At 42.6% G+C, this 15,103-nt stretch overlaps 1 protein-coding gene across 4 annotated transcripts in view; it reads left to right on the top strand.

The window, feature by feature from the left end:
* The first annotated feature begins 2,455 nt into the window (after positions 1-2,455).
* The window catches only part of CNKSR2 (connector enhancer of kinase suppressor of Ras 2), a 368,568-nt gene continuing 355,920 nt past the window's right edge, over positions 2,456-15,103 (top strand). For all 4 annotated transcript variants that reach the window (XM_050936490.1, XM_050936489.1, XM_050936488.1 and 1 more), the window contains exon 1: positions 2,456-2,600. In XM_050936490.1, the coding sequence (XP_050792447.1) occupies positions 2,537-2,600 (64 nt within the window). In that variant the 5' untranslated portion in view covers positions 2,456-2,536. The remainder of the gene's footprint in view (positions 2,601-15,103) is intronic.

Raw genomic sequence — 15,103 nt, 5'->3', positions numbered from 1 at the left:
TCTTGGAAAAAAACTGAGTTGCCAATGGGATGGGTTGGATTAAGGCCTATGCACTATAGACAAGTCTAGAGTAATGCTTCTGCAGTCAAGTAATGATGTCAGAATCTCATCCCTTGTTAAACAAGAGTTTCTAGCTCTGTTAATTGCAAAGAAAACCTTGACAGTGACCTAAGTATAATGTAATCAGTGCTGTTATGAGCAGGACTAGGTTACCCTCTGGCTTGCTGGAGGGAGCGGATCACTTCTGCTGCTCCCAACTCTCCTGAGAGGGGACCTGTTCTGTAATCTCTGCCATTCTCTACAGGAGGGGACCCAAGATGTCATGCCTATCTCTCTGTGTGGGAGATCCCTCTGCTGTCACCCATACCACTCACAAGGGTAGGGGTCCTGCTCCTTGCCAGGTTGGCATTCTCTCCACAGCTCACTCTCTCGGTCTCTCCCTTACTCTCCAGAGTAAGAGGAGCAAAGAGTCCTGTGGCACCTTATGGACTAACAGATGTATTGGAGCATGAGCTTTCGTGGGTGAATACTCACTTCGTCAGATGCATGTATGAGGGGAAGACTGAGTGGTGGAAAGTAGGCAATAATAAATATGGGATATGGAATGAATGAGGAGGGAGAGAAAATGAATGTGTAGATGAAATGAGGGAGAGATAGAGTAAGAGCAGGAGAGTCTTCACTTAGAGGTGTTACATTTCAATGTGGGTAGCCATTTGTTCTGCACGCAGCCAAGAGGGAATACTGGTCCTCAGCTCAGCCCTTGGCATAGGAATGGTTGGGAGAGTTACTACCTCCTTGGAGGTGGGGTTCCTGCATATGGGTTGATTAGGAGGAGCACACCTACACCACCTTGCCACTGCGATAGAGGTCTCTTTCTGCTGCCATCCCATCCTGATTTTGTTTGGGTGGTGCTGGGTATACAGGGAGTCCTGCACTCGGGTGGGAGGAGGATGAGTCCTTTCTTCTCATGGACGGACTCAAGATCACCTGGAGACAAGGAGTAGGGAGGAGACCAGGTGTGGCCCAGACTACCCAAAAGGAAATGGTGGCAGATCCCCACCACCCAGAAGATTGCATTTGCGGATGCCCCTGGCTGCTAGCATCCCACGATGCGATGGTGTGGAGATCAAGGCTATGGCAGAGATTGGACTAAAGGGAGCCCATGTTGTGGTGAGTCTGGGGATTGCCTTAATCTGACCCTGATTCTGCCAATTTTACTCACATCGAATAGTTCCTTACTCCACCAGTAACCTCATTAAAACCAGTGGAATAGTGGCGGAAATGAGCATTACTCAGCTGAAGTAAGGTCTGCAGAACTGGGCTGAGTTTTAATAAATCAGAACGATCTGAAGTTAAATCATCCATCCTTGTGTAAGCGTAGCAGGTGAATTACGTGTTGAATATGCATGAAGGAGCAAAACCACCATCCACTTGACGTCCCATTCATTCTGCTAGTCCAATCATGTGGATTTTAGGTATCTGAATAGATTAAAAATCACAGCCATTTTCCAGCAGGGCTTTTCTCAGCAATTACCTCCCGGAGCCCACTCAGAAACGCTTTCAAAAGGAACACGATGCCTCCCGGCTTGATTTCCTCCTCCACCTCCTCCTGATGCATCAGCACCACCAGCAGCTCCTGCTCCTTCCCCCTCCCCCCCGAAAGACGGGGGTTTACCTTTCAACTAACCAGACGCTGGAGCAAAGCCGGCGCCTCGCGCTCAGAAGTTGGACTAGTGGAAACAGGTGCCCTGCGCGGTCGCCTCCGGCGCCTTTCGCTCGGGAGCGCTCCGGCTCCCACCTCTGCCGCCCCCTCGCCCCCAGCGCCTGTGCCTGCCCGGGCGGGGAGTGCGCGCGCGCTGCGCCGGGGACTGGGGCTGCGCGGGTGCAGCTCGCCCCACGCGCGTGAGATTCCGCCTTCCCCCGGGCCCGGCGGCTACTGCTGCTGCTGCCGCCTCGCGAAGCAGCATCTCCCCAGCGCGGAGCCGGGCGGCTTCGCCTTTTCCTTCAGCTATTTGCAGCTCGTCATTTCCGCCAGGCTCCCGGCCGTGCGGGAGAAAGAGACAAGCGCGGAGCTGCCCTGGAGGCGGGGGAGACAGTGACTGAGCCCCAGCCTCGCGGCTGCCTGATTAGCCGCCCAGCAGCTCACGCCCTCTGGCCTCGGAGCAGTCCGGGGATCGCTCGGGAGCAGCGGGGGCGGGAGGCCCGAGGCGACGGAGCGTGCAGCCGCCGCCGCCTCCCCCTCCCCGCCGAGCCAGCAACATGAATTGAAACCCCGAGAGAGACGCAGAAGCAGAGGCAGCCAGCGGGAGAGGCGCGCGGGGCTTTGGTGGCGTCCCCTCCACTGGCGGGCTCGGGCGCTGAGGCTGGGCTGCGAGAGGCTTGCCGGGGACGGGGCGGTTGGGAAAACCTGCTACAGCAAAAAGCAGCCTCGACCCTTCTCCCACCTCCCCCCCAACGCCGGCTCCTCGGCTGCCCGGGAGGACAAGGGAAGTAGGTCCGCGCTTCTCCGCCCGCCAAAGGGGCGGCCGAGTCCCCGATGGCTCTCATCATGGAACCCGTGAGTAAGTGGTCTCCGAGTCAAGTGGTGGACTGGATGAAAGGTAACTAGCGTGGCCAGGCTGTGTGCTCTCCCCGGGGGCTCTGGCGTCCCCCCTCTTGCGGGGGGCTCGGCAGCCTTCCCTGCATGTGTGTGTCCGAGCTGGTGCAATCTGGGTGTCACGCACGTGTGTCTTATGCTCCCCCCCCCCAAGCGAACTGGTGGCGTGCGGTGCGATGGCTGAGAAATAACCTGCCCCCAGGTCCGCAGCCCGAGGGGGCAGGATCCGCGTCCCGCTCAGTCTCTTACACGTGAGACTTGAGCTGAACGGGGATGGACATTTCTTAGCGCCCTTCCCTGCCGCTGCCTCTCCGCCGGCAGGTGCTGCTGCTCTCCGTGGGCAGATGCCAGCTGGGGGCTGGGGCTGGAGAGGCACCGCGTGGTCCCTCTGACCCTGCTGCTGCCCCGGGGTCCCCGCACTCGGCCGCCACTCGGCGGGGCGCTGCTGGGAGAGAGCCTGATCCCCAGGAATCAAGTTCTCTCCGTCTCATCATCATCGTCCCCTGTCATCAGGCAGGTATTTGATCCGCCACCGCCAGCCGCCTCCTTCCCCGCCCAGCTTCTTCCTGTCACTCCTGAAGCAGCAAGAGGATTTGCCTGGCCCCGCGGGACCTGCTCTTCCCTTCCCACCCCCGCGCTCTGGAGGGGAGCGGTGGTTCATTGCTGCGTTCCCCTTCCCAACTCCTGCTGGCTGGCCCAGCCCGTCTGAGCGCGGGATTTGAAGCCAAAGCTGCCCCTGGTCCTCACCCCGGTGCGGGGAGCTGGTTCTCGCTAGCATGCTGGTTTCCGCTGTGGGGTAAGCGGCTTGGCGTGTTTGGCATTGCTGGCCCCCTGTACAGCCAGAGCGATCGGGCGCCTCTAACCCTGGCTGCCGGTGGAGTATTTGCTTATAGGCGGCCGGTATATGGTGGCTGTACAGCCGAGGAGCGCAACAGTTCCCTTAGCTCTCTCCCCGCAAAATTTCATCCACTTACATCAGTGGGAATGCTAGATCCTTCCAGTCTTTTAAGGCGCTTTCCCCTTTTTTATTGAGACTGAATGTCACTTGCACCCTTCTTTCCTCATTATAAGGCTGTTACATACGTTGTAACACTGCTTAACACCTCAATCCACTACTTTTGTAACGCGCATAGTATTTGCCTGCTCAATGATTGCTGTATGGGAATGGAAGGAGAGTGGTTTAACACCTCCCGCCCCAACCGATGATGTATTTCATACACTATAATTCACATGCTTTAAGATTCAGTACCTATGTTCAGGAGGAAACTGTGTGGATTGTTTTCAAAATTAACTCCCAGTACTTGAGCATGAAAATGGATTTTTTTTTAAATAGCTTAGCTGATCCAATTAAAAAAAACACATTACATATTTGAGCTCAGGCTATTCTTGACAGATGGAAAATGAAATGACTCATATAATAAAAGTTTAACATAATGTCTGATGTTAGTTTATAGAGATGACTGATTTAAATGCATGCTTTAATCATATTTTGTCTTCAGAGGGTTAAAATTTTAAGCAAGATCTACCATATGAGAGAGATGTAATCAGTCCATTTTTAGTCAGGGGTTTAATCTCTTGTGAGCACCGTAAGAAGCGTCCCCCCTTGAATGAAGCATTGGAAATCAATATCTTGTTATAAAATGTATTTCACTGTATAAAACAGTGCCTATCTAAACCCTACATGCTAGTAAAAGTTTTAAAGCTTTCTGGTCATGATCTAATGATCTTATTTACATTGACCTGGCACTCTTTATTGAACTGTATTTATTCATCCTACAGCTCAAGCCCTTAAACACAAATTTTCTCCAAATAGGAATTGAGCTTTGACATGTTTTCATATTATTTTATATACAGATACAGTTTTAAAACTCTAATTTTAAAAAACAGAATTTTTAGTATCTCTAATCTAGGCTGCAGCTGTGATTTGAATAAATCACATCTAGTATTATATATCCTTTAATAAAGACAGCATAACAGAATGAATATGACTTTTGAACAACTGCTACATTGTGGGAGTTCTTCATAACATGTTGCGCCCTACTAATGTGACAGTGTCATCATCCTTAAAATTTGAGGCACATAGCATATGTTTTCAGTTATTCCACCCTGGCATTTATAGCCATAAATAGAGTTATAATGTTCTGCAGCAGCAAGAAATTTGAGTGTTACTGAAGTCCTCTCCATCCACAGAACTTAAAAACAAACAAAAAAAAATGCATAACATAGTCATTCATCATCTAAGAAATGACAGAGTAACCAAATTTTACAAAGCTATTGAAATAGGCTGAAAGTTGTCAATATTCATAGAATCATAGACTATTAGGGTTGGAAGGGACCTCAGGAGGTCATCTAGTCCAACCCCCTGCTCCAAGCAGGACCAATCCCCAGATTTTTACCCCAGTTCCCTTAATGGCCCCCTCAAGGATTGAACTCACAACCCTGGGTTTAGTAGGCCAATGCTCAAACCCCTGAGCTATCCCTCCCCCCGGAGTTACAAGGTACATACTATCAATATTAGTATTGATATTAATACTATCAATACTAATTGATAGTATTAATATCAATACTAATATTGATAGTATGTACCTTGTAACTGTAAAATAATTCATGAGAAGTATTAATTGAAATATTCATGTCCAATAAAAGTAAAAGACTACCGAATATTTGGGAGCTTTCTCAATTGATGGCTTAGAATAGGGTGGACAAATGTAAACTTCCTCCACTATTGATTTATAAACAAGCTATATAGTCTGTCTCTTCTTGTTTTAGTAGATTTGGGAAGAGTGGGTCTTAACCTATTTGTAGCAATACCATATTTTCCAATCCTGCCCTAGAAATGTAATAAAAAAAATTTAAAATTTTTTTTAAGAAAAAAGTGTTGGCAAGATGTAGCCATTATATATTTTTGCTGAAAATACTGCACCTATGTAAAATCAGTCATTAAAATAATGCCAGCTTGTTTATGATTACTCTAATAAGATAGTATTAAAATTATATCATTTTTAAATATTTGTAGCCTGAAACCTATGTCTAGAGATCATTGTATCATCTGTCTGAAGAAAACAATACATGCAAACTTATAAAAGAAACATGGTTAACACAAATTATGCTTGAATTTTATGTTGCAAAACTTGATTTTAAATGTATCTAAACTCAAAATTTAGTTTGGCTTTAGCTGATCTTGTCTACATTTACCAGAGGATTGATGCTGCAGTGGTCGATTTAGCAGGTCTAATAAAGACCACACAACTTAAATTACGTAGCTTAAATTGACTTTCCCCTTTTGTGTAGACAAGGCCTTAGCAATGAAACTGCAGTAGCAGAGCAGAACAAGTAATACTGATGACATACTTAAAAGTTTTAAAGTAATGTTAAATTGTTCTTAATCTTTGTAGGAGTGAAATGAAAATTCAAATTACTCAAGGAGGTGGCAGTGAAATAATTTCCGTAAGAAAGATAGAATTGCCTCTTAGGTGTTAATACTAAAGGAATGTAAGAAACAATTGTAGGGTTTTCTAGTGCATGGAAGAGTGGAGATTGAAGGGGTGGTGATATTGCCAAGTTATGCAAGTAACCTCGTCCTCAGTGAGCAGACATACTTCTGACCTTCCCTTTCTTTCTTTTTGTACTTGACACCCAAGGTGAAAGCTCGTGTTCATTGCATCTCATTATAAAAGAAGCATCAACATTTGACTAGAACTCTCTGAACAAAAAATGTAGATAAATTGCATAGTTTTATAACTCATTGGTTTAGAAATGAGCAACATAAATAGTGGGGTGGTGTACTGTATTGGTGCATAATAACATACAAACAATTGGAAATACTGTAATGGAAAAGGTTAAGTGGAGGTGGTCACAATGACTTCACCCCCATCATTATTGTTCTAAAGTATTGCAATTTTTTTACAAATTATCTGATGGTGACATTTGATATCCACTTCAATCACTTTTTGTTTTCCTGGTGCTTCTAAACATTTTTCTAATAGAATTACCCAAAATGTCTCAAGTAAATAGCATATTCATCTGCTTAATAGATACTAATTAGTATCTATAAAAAGATAAAGAAATAAAATGTGTAATTAGTACATCTGTCTTATTTCATGAGAACTTCAGTGGGACGCTGTTGAAAATACATTAAGGATTTTCATAATAATGGAGATCAGTCCTGGTTTGCATCCATTGCACTGAATCTTCGTTATAAGAAATCAAGTGCTGTTTGAATGCTTTTTAGAATTGGGTTATTTTGTTAAACTGGAAACACTGAACTCGGTTATAGCAGCTTGCTTTACATAGATGTTCCATTATAGAATGTGTCTGCTAAGGGTGGATCTCTCAAGAGTGTACAACAGTTTGTCTAAAAAAATGTTCTTTAGATCAGCTTTCAGTGTTCAAAGCGCAAAATCTTTTTAAAAAAAGAAAAATAAATCCTACTGATTACTATGATCTGGAAGGTGTGTGTGTATGGGGGGAATGCAACACTTCAGATGATTGCTTTGGGTATTTATGTGAAGATAATCTTACTGGTATAAATTGAACACTCTCAATAAATGGCCCAGCCTGGAATTATTTTTTCAGGCAAAAGAGAGGCATTTTGCTAGAGTAAGGACTAAAGGATTGAGCTCTATACTAAAAATGGAGATAAACTAATGTAAGTAAAACATTATAAGCTCAGAAGCAGTACGTATTATATTTAGACTTCAGGAGGAGATCTAGGTGTGCAAGGAATAGGAATGAAGTCCATGGATATTTCATTGGATAAAAATCTCTTAAAGCAAGATTTTAAACTTCTAAGAAGTCCAATAGACGCAATGTGGCCCAATAGTTTTCAAATGATCTCTGGATTCCAGTAATGAAATGGACATAGTGGTTATGGAATTGGCTTAGCGCTTAGTTGGTCAACATTCAAATGATCAGTGAGAATCCTATAAAAGTGGATGAATCCATATATGCTAGTCAGGACTCACAATTAAAAAAAGACAAAATGCATCAGCTTGTGTCAGCATAGATATTCTGCAAACTTTAAAATTAACCCATCTACAATCACTGAACTGACACAGAGCTGCCAGATCAGCAGCAGGATTAGCTTTTTCTCTGTCTCCGACATACAGTATGCTTATCTTTTATGGTGAAGTTGGAAGAAAGGAATATTTTAATGTCTTAAAATTGCTTTTTTTTTTTTTGCCTTTTCACATGTTTAATGACTATTCTTAAAGGCCCTTCATGGATCACTGAACTAAGTTGATGTCAATCAACTCCTCTGCGTTTTCCTGTGAGGACATATGTGGATTTCACTGAGGAATTGTGAGACATTCACATATTCCATGGATAATTCTTAGTGGGAGTCATGGTATGCACATCTTCGAGAAGTGGAGCTGTCAGATACACTTCAGATTTTTGAAGCATTGGGGAAATGCTGAGGACAAGATTTATGATTACTCTCCAAACACCAAGATGCGCTTTGTGGGGTCTTCTATTTTTATTAACTACATCCCTTGTAAGAATATTTATAATAGCTGTAGTTTGCTGACAATAGCTTGATTTACTGTGGTTTTACATTAGTTTTCAAAAAGTGCTAGTTAATTTTAATCTAATGCTTCCAGCCCTTGTACCCCAAAAAGGATGCCATGCTGGGGGAAAAGTTAATCAGTTTTGAAAAGCTAAATTATACCATCTAATGAAGTTTATATCTTTGTTAACTGTACCCTGTGATATTTTACCAAATGAGCTAGCTCAATATCAAAAGAGAACACAGCAGATTAATATTACCATGTAGCTTTGTTTGTAGTAAACAGAATCTGAAATCTGATGTGTTGAGTTTTTCTCATGGCTTTTAATGCTATATTTTTTCCCATCCATAATATATTTTTTAAAGCAGTGCATGTGCGGGGACAAATAGCATGGAAGTGCTAACAAAATAAAAGCAGAAAGTAATTAAGATTCTTAATTTTACTGTGTTTAATATTAAACACTGTTAATTTCCTCAGAAAATTATTTTTTTCAAGGTAGGTAGAGTACTATGTAGGTTACTGTATGTATATTTCAGATGAGACATCAAAACTGAGTCCCTTTCTATCCTGTATAAACAGAAATTCCATAACCCCTTTCATAAGAGCATGGGTTTGTTCTTGTATCATCACCCTTCCCTCCTGACAGCAGTGCTTTAATTGACAGATGGCTTCCACCCCTGGGGTGGCTGCTTTACTTCAGGATATATGTTTCATGCTTAAGAATCACCCAGCACTCCTGGCACAAGAAATTGCAGGGCTGTATGGAAATTCCCTGAAATGGCTCTGGTCTTTCCTTTCAGACCAAACCAGAGTGGTGTTATGGGTATCTTTTCTGCCGAAAAGTTCTGGAGCCCTCCCCTGCAGAGTTCCACAGGTTTAATCCTTCATCTCTTTATTCAAAATCTATCCAAAGGCCTTTGGGAAGGTTGTTTAGACAGCAGGGAGTGAAGTGCCAACAGTACAGAGACATAACTCTTTACCTCATATCTCCCAGCTTTCTCGATACTTGGCACCCTGAGGAAAAATAATCACTAAATTTGAACTTTGAGAAGACTGATACTCTTTTAAGAACGGTCTGCATCTTTAGGATTTCTTTAGCTTTAGGGGTCTTTTAGAATCTTCCTTATATTTGGATGTCCGTATAGCCGTAGTGGCAAAAAAATATGTCCCATCCTAGTGAACGCTGATATGCCTAAGTTGAAACACACATTTGTGACATCCAGGTGTGACCTCCAGGCTTGATCATTGCAACTGGTTACATCTAGGAATGAAGCCCCACATTCTGAAAATACTCTGATTGGCAAAAATGCAGCCACTGTCTGCTAGCAACAGCATTCGCTGTAAAGATACTACTCGAGTTTTCTCTGCACTAGCTTTCCACTAAATGTAGCGTCAGCTCAGTTAAAGGTCTCTGTCCTGATATTCAGATGTCTCCATGGAACTGGCATAGGTGCCTGAGAAAGATCCCTCTGTGCCCATTACCTGCAATGACAGCTACTTTGTACTGGAACAATGAAACTGTCAAGCAATAATGGGGAGGCTCATGAGTGAAATAGAGAGAACTTTCAATGGAGCTGAACATAGAATATGGAATTCATTCTTATAAGCACTAAGAATGACCGCAGATATGGCCACTTTTACAACTTCTTGCAAAACTCATTTTTGGACTTGGCTTTCCCTGAATAAAGTTCCTCTGACATGCAATACATTAGTAAATCAAAACACAGTAAAACTATAATTTAATCAAACTATCTGCTATAATGCTGGTAATATCTGTGTCCCCTCCCCCTGTCACTCACCCACCAGTATGGCACCATTTTCATGTCCTGCCCCTGCAGCTGTGGTTTTCCCTGGGGAGGAAGTCACAAAGTTTTCACCCTTGCTGCTTCTATGTTGGGGGTTGGGGAGGGAGGGAGACAGACACACACACACCAATCTGGCCCATAGATAAGCCTTTCAATATTACCTCCTTCCAAATGTCCTCCAATGGTTTATTAGGTTAAAATTTGTGTTTTATCTTTGGTTTAAAAAGTTTTGAGCTTTTGTATGTAATGCCTTTTTTATATGAACAAATGTTTACATTAGAGTCTACTGTTGTCAGCCTTGCTTTTCATATTATAATAGATTATACATAACCCGCTTGCAAAACATGTTCACCAGAAATAATTGTAATCTCCCTGTTTTTTTCTTTTGGAAATAAAGCTGCCTATCTAAAAGGTATGAAACATACACATGATCTGCAATCTTGTATTCATTGGTGAGATTGTGTATAGTCCAAGCATTGCACAACAGTGAAAAATGGTCATTGCTAATTGTCCTGTGTGGAACAGGTCAGACTTTTACCTGGTGTTAGCATTAAAATATAAAGTTTCTTTCACAATAACAAATTGAAATTCTGCCAGATCAGAGGATGCATACAATACTCCATTCATTTTTGAAGTGATGGCTTTAGACTTTAAAGCATAACAAAGAAAGCTGTTGCTGAAAAACAATGAAATAGGGCAGTACTTCAGACTTTTTATTATGAGGAACCATTGAATGTTTTTCTTTCTTAGAACTTTGATACTGTTCTGAAAATTTTATTAATGCAAATTTCAGAATAACAACTGAGTTGTTTCCTACGGTATAGTGAAAAGGCTAATCTTTTTTTAGTTTAATTTACTGTATCAAATTTCATTTTAAAAGGATTCCATTTTTAAAACTGCAGTGAAGGATCGTCACTGAAAGTTACAGATTTTACTTCGTCTTTTCTTTCTGTGAGCATCTCCAATATTTTTGCTCATCATTGTGGCATTATGAATTTTAATAACATTGATAGCTGTCACTTAAATCAGTTATGGTTATCTATTCAGATCTATTTGTCAGAGGCTGAGATGCTTTAAGTGCCATGGTTAATGAGCCGAAACCAAAACTTTAGATGAAATTAATATATTTGGCAATGCTTAAAAGTCCCTTGGTTGGGTAACATTGTCTTTGCTATGGCAATCAGCCACTTTGCAAGTAATTAATAAAAACCATATTTTAAACATATCATAAAGCACATACATTAGGTAAGTTGTTAATCTTCTAGGTAGATAGTCTTAATGGATGAGGCAATTTTGTTCAACATGAAAGTAAATGTGCTAATTGCAGTGGCCTTTTAATATTGCCTGTTACACCTTTATTTTGTTTGAACATATTGTTCTGTTTCTAAAACATCTGTTGGTTTAAACATAGCCTCTCAATATGTTTTCTCAAGTGATTTCCACAACGGTTATATGCTATGTTCATAGCAGTGCTAGGTTTTGATCTCTAGTTATTTGGGGTTTTGTTACACAGTACAAGCATGTCACTTAAGCCAAACAATTTACAAATGAGCATTGAGCATTCTTGACAGGCTTACTATTTGATGGTGGCAATCTTGCAGAATGTAGAAGTAATGTGAACCATATCAGTTTTTCATATTAGAGTTTAGAAATGTCTATTTTATAGGAAGTTTGGCAGTATGCTTTCTAATATTAGTTCACTAATAATGAATTGTACATGTTCACTGTGTAAATTCCCAAATGTTGAGTGCTCCAAACTTTGTGTCTGCTTCTAAGAACCACTGATCCTCAGTGACATCCAGTTGGCATTGTGGATGCTAGTCTGTATGTCTCAGCGATGGACATTTTATTGAGTGCAGTTCTGCTCCCATTGAATCCATCGATGTTTTTGTTGCTGATTTCCAAGGAAGCAAGCAAGACTGTGTTTTTGTGAGAGAGTTTCTCATTTTCAGACATGCATCTGATTGTATGTAGCCAGGAGGAAAGTAAAATGTATCACTAGAAGAGATGTCTGCAGCTGGTTCTTCAAACTTTGACTATGTATGTATTTTATTTTTTTAAAGAGACCAGGTGGGTGAGGTAATATCTTTTACTGGACCAACTTCTGTCCCTTGCAATATGTGTTAACTGCTTATGCTGTGAAGTCTGTTCCATCTTGTATTTAGCTGTGACACAGAGTACATTTCCCAGACCTGAAGAAAAAAGCACAAAAGCTTGTCTCTCTCACCAACAAAAGTTGTCTAATAAAAGATATTCCCTCACTTACCTTGTCTCTCTGATATCCTGGGACCAACATGGCTACAGCTTCACTGCATACATTTTTAAAGACATTTTTGTTTTAATTAATGTTGGTATTATCACCTCAACTAAAGCTTTAATCAGGTTAATTTTAGCTTTAGAACTAAAATATATTAGCTCCAAATGAAGGAACTGTACTAGTATGGTACTTATTAGTCAAACTGAATCCTCTTAGGTTTTTTTTTCTTTCTTTTTTTAGGAAAACTATCACAGCCAAAAGTTGAGTGGATAACAAGAAAAATGCAGTAGAACATGTCTCAAAATGCCTGGTTTTTGTTTTAAAAGATATCATAAAATTGTTGAATTAATTTTAAGTATTCAAAAAGCTACATTCAGGATATTTCACAGTATCCTGTTGCTTTCTTCATTCTTCTGTTCTAGTTCAGATTCACTTTTTTTTTCTTTTCAAGGGAGAGTTTGAGAATGGTATTTGTTTAGTTGTAATTTGCAAAAAAAAAAAAAAAAAAGGAACAGATTTTTTTGGCACAGATACTTCACTATATTGAAGCCGTGCTCAGATGTAGAGGAGAAGGGCAGCCTCAGGAAGCTGGGTTCAATTCCCAGCTCCTTGGTATACCAGCCCCAGGGAGCCTGTTCTAACTTGCTCTGCTGGTGTAAGTAAGTAGGACCAACAGGGGGGCCTGCTGTAACATCTGCTGCAGCTGGGCTCCTGAGGGCATGGAGTAAAATGACCAGATAGCAAGTGTGAAAAATCAGGACAGGAGGGGAGGGTAATAGGTCCTTATATAAGAAAAAGCCCCAAATATCAGGACTGTCTCTCTAAAATCAGGACATCTGGTCACCCTAGCATGGAGCCACTTCCACAGTAGGAAGTGGAAGCTCCATGACCTTATGCCAGTGGGGAATAAGGTGTTGTGAAGCTCTGGTCTATCTCACTCTTTCATCTCAACCCTGGAATGCCCTGACCCAAATCCCACCCTCCCCATACCACAGGGTTAGGAGGATGGCTGGAGGTAAAGGAGGCAAGCCCTAGCCTTCCACCCAGCGGGTTCCCCTACACCAGTGGTTCTCAAACTTTAGCAACCCGAGGACCCGCATTTTGAATTAAAATTTTTCATGGACCCTCCCCACGCCCCTCATTCAGCCCCAGGCCCTGCCCCCACTCCATCCCTTCCCCAAAGGCCTCACCTCTTCCCGCCCCTGCTCCATCCATGCCCTTCCTCTTCCCCACCTCTTTCTGCCCCCTGCCCCAGGTGCTCCCTGTTCCCTCTCCTCCCCCTCCCTCCCTCCCAGCGCCTCCTGCATGCCACTGAACAGCTGTTCCCTGGCATGCAGGAGGTACTGGGAGGGAGGGGGTAGAGTGGGAGGGGGAGGAATTGATCAGTAGGGCCTACGGACCCCTGGAGTACCCTCATGGACCTGCAGTGGTCTGTGGACCCCAGTTTGAGAAATGCTATCCTATATAAAGAGAATTCTCCACTGGCTATATCCACCTCTTTTATGTCCTTAGTGGGCCAGAGAATCCAGCCCTTCATGTTCTGTCTGCCTTCACAGAACATGCTCTTTGAAAATAAGGGTGGGCCTGATCCTGGCAGGTGCTAAGCACCCTCAACACATGTTTACTTCAGTGGGAGTTGAGGAAGCTCAGCACCTCAGAGAGTGTGTCCAGCTCCTTTGCGGTATTGGGCTTTACGTAAATAACCTCTGCTACTGTACCATATGGCAGTAATTTCCAAGTAAACTGTTAATTAATATAAAAGAACGCACCAGATTACTCTGTAGTTAAGCTGTATACTACTGAAGTAGTTATTCTAATACCATGGGTTGTCATGTGCTGCATATTCATCTTATTCCTCTATGTTTAAGCTAAGTCGATTGGCTTCATAAAGTAAAATAGTAAATCTACTAAGAACTTATTCAGACTTTAAATTAAAGTTTCAATGTTGTAATGTAAATACATGATTTTAATGATTAGCAGCTGCACGTATTGAAGTCATTGGCAATGCTCCCATTGTCTTCAGTGATATCCTGCCACCCGCGTGCTTTCAGGGTCGGTTTTAGGGGTGGGCGAGCAGGCACTCAGCCTGGGTGCAACTTCCACTGGGCACCATACCTCTGGGCTTCCCCCCCCCCCCTTTGATTGGCTGGCCCTCCTCACTCTCCCCACCTCCACTGATTGGCTGGCTTGTGTCTTGCTTAGATGCTGGGAGTGCATGTGTTGGAGGATGTGTTGCTGAAAGCATTTTTCGTCCTGGCCTGCAAAACAGCTAGAGCAACATAGGCTGAGCAGATTTCTGAATAAGGTTCTCTAGGAAATGCATATGAAACTTATTAGCCATCTTCAGATTTTGGATGCTATACAAAATCACTTGCTAGTATTTTACTGATTTCTAGCCACAGATCCTCTAGACTGGAGATCAGATCTATTAAGATTACTAGCCAGGCTGTCTCAAAAGGGCTCAGCTCATGCAATGAGGCTCACACAATGTAAGACTTCAAAATGCAAAACTCTTACAACTTAAGACAGACAGTAATATTTATTATTCATTTTATTTTTACTCTAACATGATTAACAAGTCAACAAGCTACAGTTGTCAATAAGCTATTTTAAAATAGGTCCTTCTCTCCTCACCCCTCCCTTTCACCCTGATAATCTATATGCAGTTAATAAAGCTGAACAAAATCTGCACCCATGCCATCTAGTGCTGTGATCCCATCAGTGAGGTCAGGTCAGAAGTTTTTTCGATGAGAGATTTCTGGGGGATAGGAAAAGTTGTAGGACTGTGTTGGTGATTCACTAGGTGGCATTCTTCCCTCTGAGTCTGTATTGAATCCATTCCCCTGCATGGTTGAAAATGCAATGCTGCCGAATAGGCTATCTTTTACTAAGGTGCTAAACAGAAGTCCTGACCACCCTTGGCACTTTTCGTAAATGT

This window comes from Gopherus flavomarginatus, chromosome 1 (genome assembly GCF_025201925.1).
Source record: "Gopherus flavomarginatus isolate rGopFla2 chromosome 1, rGopFla2.mat.asm, whole genome shotgun sequence".
Classification (NCBI taxonomy): Eukaryota; Metazoa; Chordata; order Testudines; family Testudinidae; genus Gopherus; species Gopherus flavomarginatus.
The sequence above is the reverse complement of the archived record's forward strand: the minus strand, read 5'-3'. Positions and strand labels throughout refer to the sequence as shown.